This window comes from Zea mays, chromosome 2, assembly GCF_902167145.1.
Source record: "Zea mays cultivar B73 chromosome 2, Zm-B73-REFERENCE-NAM-5.0, whole genome shotgun sequence".
NCBI lineage: Eukaryota > Viridiplantae > Streptophyta > Magnoliopsida > Poales > Poaceae > Zea > Zea mays.
The window spans coordinates 168,837,982-168,842,964 of NC_050097.1; the positions used below are offsets into that span (position 1 = coordinate 168,837,982).

A 4,983-nucleotide genomic window follows, 5' to 3' on the forward strand; every position below is an offset into this window, starting at 1 on the left:
TTTTCTTTTCCCAACCAAACTTTTTGTGGTATGTTCTTAGATGATGTAGACCTACATGTTCCATTTTTGCACAATTATAAAAGTGTTTTCTATAACTATTAGATTTAGTTCGTTTAATTGAATTTCTTCGAAAAATCCAAATTTGAACTGCGATTCACTCGAAACATAGAAAATCGTGCATACAAAAATGATATTCATGTTATTTAGCACAAGTTACGACCGATTTCAGAACAGACCGGAATCTTTGAGCACCATGCTCACTAAACATGACTGTGAACTTGTCATTCAGTTGTTTAAAAATTGTATAAAACACAAACAAAGTCAGAAAATCATGAAACTTGTCCACATGTCATGATATCATATGTAGAGGCTGTGATAAAAATTTGAGAATGTTTCGAGGAAGTTGTGACACAGTATGTGTAGAAACCTAACCGGTCTACATTGAACTTTATGATTTCATGTGTAGGTCACTTAGGTTACACATAGTGTGTCACAACTTTCTCGAAACATTCTCAAATTTTTTTACAACCTCTACATATGATATCATGACATGTGGACAAGTTTCATGATTTTCTGACTTTGTTTGTGTTTTATACAATATTTAAACAACTGGATGGCAAGTTCACGATCATGTTTAGTGAGCATGGTGCTCGAACATTTCGGTCTGCTCCTGAAATCGACCATAACTTGTGCTAAATAACATGAATATCAATTTTGCATGTACGGTTTTCCATGTTTCGAGTGACTTACAGTTCAAATTTGAATTTTCCAAAGAAATTCAATTAAACGAACTAAATCTAATAGTTATAAAAAATACTTTTATAATTATGCAAAAATGCAACATGTAGGTCTACATAGTGTAGGAACATACCACAAAAAGTTTGGTTGGGAAAAGAAAAAAAAATAAAAATATACTTTGTCGCCGAGTGTCCTAGGAGAACACTCGGCAAAGAATACATTGTGGAGGGCCTACGGAGAGGCGATCGACAAAGCTAAGTTTAAAAAAATAAATTAATCTTTGCCGAGTGTTAGCCGGTGGACACTCGGCAAAGAAGTCTTTGCCGAGTGCCAGATCGCGGTCACTTGGCAAAGTATATTTTAAAATTAAAAAATCTTTGACGAGTGCCAGATCGCGGGCACTCGGCAAAGAACACGTACATAGCAACTACATCGTCCTCTTTCTTTCTCACTATCTCACTCACCTCAAGCTACCGCCGCCGCTCGCCCACGCCTCTCTCACTCACCTCAACCCACCTCTGCCGCCCCATGCCGCCGCACCCACCACCACCGCGCCGCGCTAGCTCGGCCTCCACCGCCGCCCCATGCTGCCGCTCCGTCGGCCGCCGAGTCCCCTACTCCGGCCACTGTCCCGACCACTCCATGTCGCGACCTCATCGTTGTCTTCAACCTCGGATCACAAGGCGAGAAACTCCACACGAGTATCTATATTTATTGTGGATGAATTAATGACTTGTTGTATATGTGGTTGATTTATATGTGGCTTTGTAGTGCATAGATTGAAGTATATGTGGTTTAGGGTTTAGGGTATATGTGGTTGATTGCATGTTTTGGAAACCTCCCTGTGTAGGGGAGGTGCTGCTGATTTTTTTGTTGATAGGCTTGATCATGCATTACATGTTTATATTAAACTATACTCGGTTATATATGTTAGAGGATGGAGGACCGTGAGTGGATGTACACAGGCCGTGTAGGAAGGAACAATGTCACCTCTTAATGGATTAGAAAGACCGATGCTTTCGTGGAACGGGCATTTACCGAAGCTGCTAAAGTAGCTAGTTTAGTCCCATGCCTGTGTAGCAAATGTGCCAACCGGAAAAGAAAATCAAAGAAGGTCATGGTAGAACATATTTGGAAGAATGGATTTACGCCGGACTATACTCGGTGGATATTTCATGGTAAAGCGCATCGTACGAGAGAGATGGTGAGACAACGCGTCGAGGATTATGATGCTAATGCCGCGGTAGCAGATATGTTGAACGACTATCACGAGGCACAGTTCGCCGGAGGATGTACGGAGGACAAGCCAGAGCCGATCGCAAAGGTGTTCTACGACATGTTTGACGCGGCACAGAAGCCCCTTCACGGCCAAACAAATGTTTCTCAACTGGATGCCATTGGGTGTGTGATGGTGTTCAAGTCGCAGTACAACATGAATCGAGATGCATTCGATGGCTTATTGACAGTTATTGGGAGCCTGCTCCTGGAGGATCACGTTCTGCCAAAGTACATGTACGAGGCACAGAAACTCCTTCGTGCACTCAAGATGACGTATGAGCAGATACATGCTTGTCCGAAGGGCTGCGTGCTATTTAGGAAAGAATACACGGAGGCAAAGTACCGTCTGAAGTGTAAATCGTCTAGGTTCATGGAGGTAGAATCTAGTGATGGACAGAAGAGGCAGCTCGACATACCCGTGACAATCCTACGCCACCTTCAGTTCATACTGAGGATCCAACGTCTATACATGACCGAGGAATCCGCGAAACAGATGACATGACACAAAATGGAAAACGATACAATCCTGACAAGATGGTGCCCAGCCCATCGCCGCACCAATCCAGCCGCCCATCTTGATGAGATATTATCTTTGTTAGTGTTGTTAATACTTTGTGAGATAACCCGGTCTGAACTTATTTGATGTTGATAATGCTTTGTGAGATACTTGAGACTTATGTTCTTGAGTGTTGGATACTTATGTTTGTGTTCGAACATGTTGGTAATGCTGCGATAACTAGTTTGATTTATGATCTTTGTGAGATATGTGATGTATGTATATGTGATATATCTTTTGTTTGTTTGGAGGGAATAGGAAAAACAAATTAAAAAGGTGTATACTGGTCACTTTGCTGAGTGTAACACTCGACAAAGAGGTTCTTTGTCGAGTGTCAGGGTCATAGCACTCGGCAAAGAAGGAACATCTGGGCACCGGTAAAGCTTTTTTGCTAAGTGTTGTGGCCCTAACACTCGGAAAAGAAGCAAGCTTTGCCGAGTGCCTCCTATAGCACTCGACAAAGAAACTGACAAAGGGGTCCGCCGGTGGCCTCGTTGCCGACTGATGGGCTGGCGGACATTCGGCAAACAGGAAAACTCTTTGCCGAGTGCCGCCTAATACACTCGGTAAAGGCGCCGTCTCCGTTACCGGTCGACGTGATGTCGACTTTTCTTTACCGAGTACCGAGTGACACTCGGCAAAGTCTTTGTCGAGTGTCCGATAAAAAGTACTCGGTAAAGAAGTCGTTGCCGATGTACTGTTCGTCGATCTCCTTTGTCAAGTGTCACACTCGGTAAAGACTTCGCCGAGTGTTTTCCAGACTTTGCCGAGTGCTTCAGCCAGTCGGCAAAGAGCCCGATTCCGATAGTGTATATAAGTGAACTAATTAATGGGCAAAATATTATTTGGAGAACACAAGATAGGCGCATACCTTTGCGACTTTTGAACGTTAAACGTGCACGATGCCACGCAATAATAATAGAAATAAACATATGCGCTTCACGTGTGATGCAGACCGTCGATATTGGTGATTTATAATAGTAGAAATATTTGTGGAGACCGAATTAATTAATAGCTTCGCTTGCTATTTATATAAGTATATACACTGTGTATCCCAAATACGAGTAAATGAGTAATGATCTACGAATGCTTGCAGAGAGGAGGAGACGTATATGTACGTACGACGCACGGCAGGACTCCGCAAGCACGCAGAGAATTCTAGGAAGCTTCGGCCGCGAGCGCGCAGCCGGCCGGCGTGGTGCAATGTTCTCTCGATCCAGTGTTTGTTCGGGCCACTGCATCTATCCGGAATTCAATCTTGCTTGTGTATGCAAGACATTTATATATACGTAATAGAAGCACCTACAAATGAAATTACGATGCGATATCTATCGATTTTTTCTTTGATCACATTGACGGTAAATGATTATTAATTACGTATACATAGCAAACCACTGATGCAAGTAGTTAGTTATATATCTACTGCTCCGAATTAGACAAGCTAAGGGAGGAGCTGACATTTTTAATATATAAAGTAAGTTAAGTACTCTACTACGTACCACTCCTATGTATAATGTATATAGATATAGAGACGATATGGCCGCTTAATTATATATCCAGGCGCCGTCCGATCCGCTAGTCACTGCGCTGCGCTGCATGCAAACAACGTACTCTACGTAACCCACGCACGCCGCGTACATGCATGGCATTCTGATGCCAAACTGCATGCATTCGCCACCTGTGGCGCTCGCGCTACTTCTTCTTCTGCGCCGCCGCCGCCGACGGCTCCTGGCTCCTGAGCATCTCCTGCAGCACCTCGTCGTCGAGGTACTCAAACTCGATCACGTCCCGGCCGGAGCCCGCCGGTCTGGACGAGGATCCGCCGGCGGAGCCACGGGAGGCGGCGGCGGCGTAGGCGGGCGCGTCCTCCGGGAAGTTGAGCACGGCGTTGGCGCCGCGCATGGAGTTGGCGGAGCGGTCGTACGCCCTGGCGGCCTCCTCGGCGGTGTCGAACGTGCCGAGCCAGATGCGGACGCCGTGCCGGCTCGAGTCGCGGATCTCCGCCGCGTACTTGCCCCAGGGCCGACGCCGCACGCCGCGGTACTTGGTCGGCTCGCCGCCTCCGCCGTCCTTGGACCACTCGCCATCCATAAGCGCGCGGGTGGCGATGATGGCTGTGGATCGGACGTACGTGTGTGGTTGCTGCTGCTGGCTTGTAGTACGCCGGCCTAGCTTGGCTTGTCAACTGGTGATGATCAGTGTAGCAAATACAATGGGCGGCTAGCTGCAGGCTGCGCTGGTGTGCGTTGCAGGCCTTGCAATGGTAGGGTGGTGGCGGGAGACAGGCAGGCAGGTTATGGAATGGAATGGAAGAGGAAGGCGCGCGCGGCGGGGGTTTAAATGGGCCAGCGGAAGGGAAGGTGCATGGGAAAGGGATATTGATGGTGGGCCCTGCACGTGCTTGCATTGGT

At 46.4% G+C, this 4,983-nt stretch overlaps 1 protein-coding gene across 1 annotated transcript; it reads right to left on the reverse strand.

The window, feature by feature from the left end:
• Positions 1–4,081: 4,081 nt before the first annotated feature.
• Positions 4,082–4,757, reverse strand: LOC109944572 (ethylene-responsive transcription factor ERF096). The gene has a single exon (XM_020549345.2). It carries the CDS (start codon positions 4,661–4,663, stop codon positions 4,265–4,267), a length of 399 nt encoding a protein of 132 aa, XP_020404934.1. The 5' UTR covers positions 4,664–4,757; the 3' UTR covers positions 4,082–4,264.
• Positions 4,758–4,983: the final 226 nt, after the last annotated feature.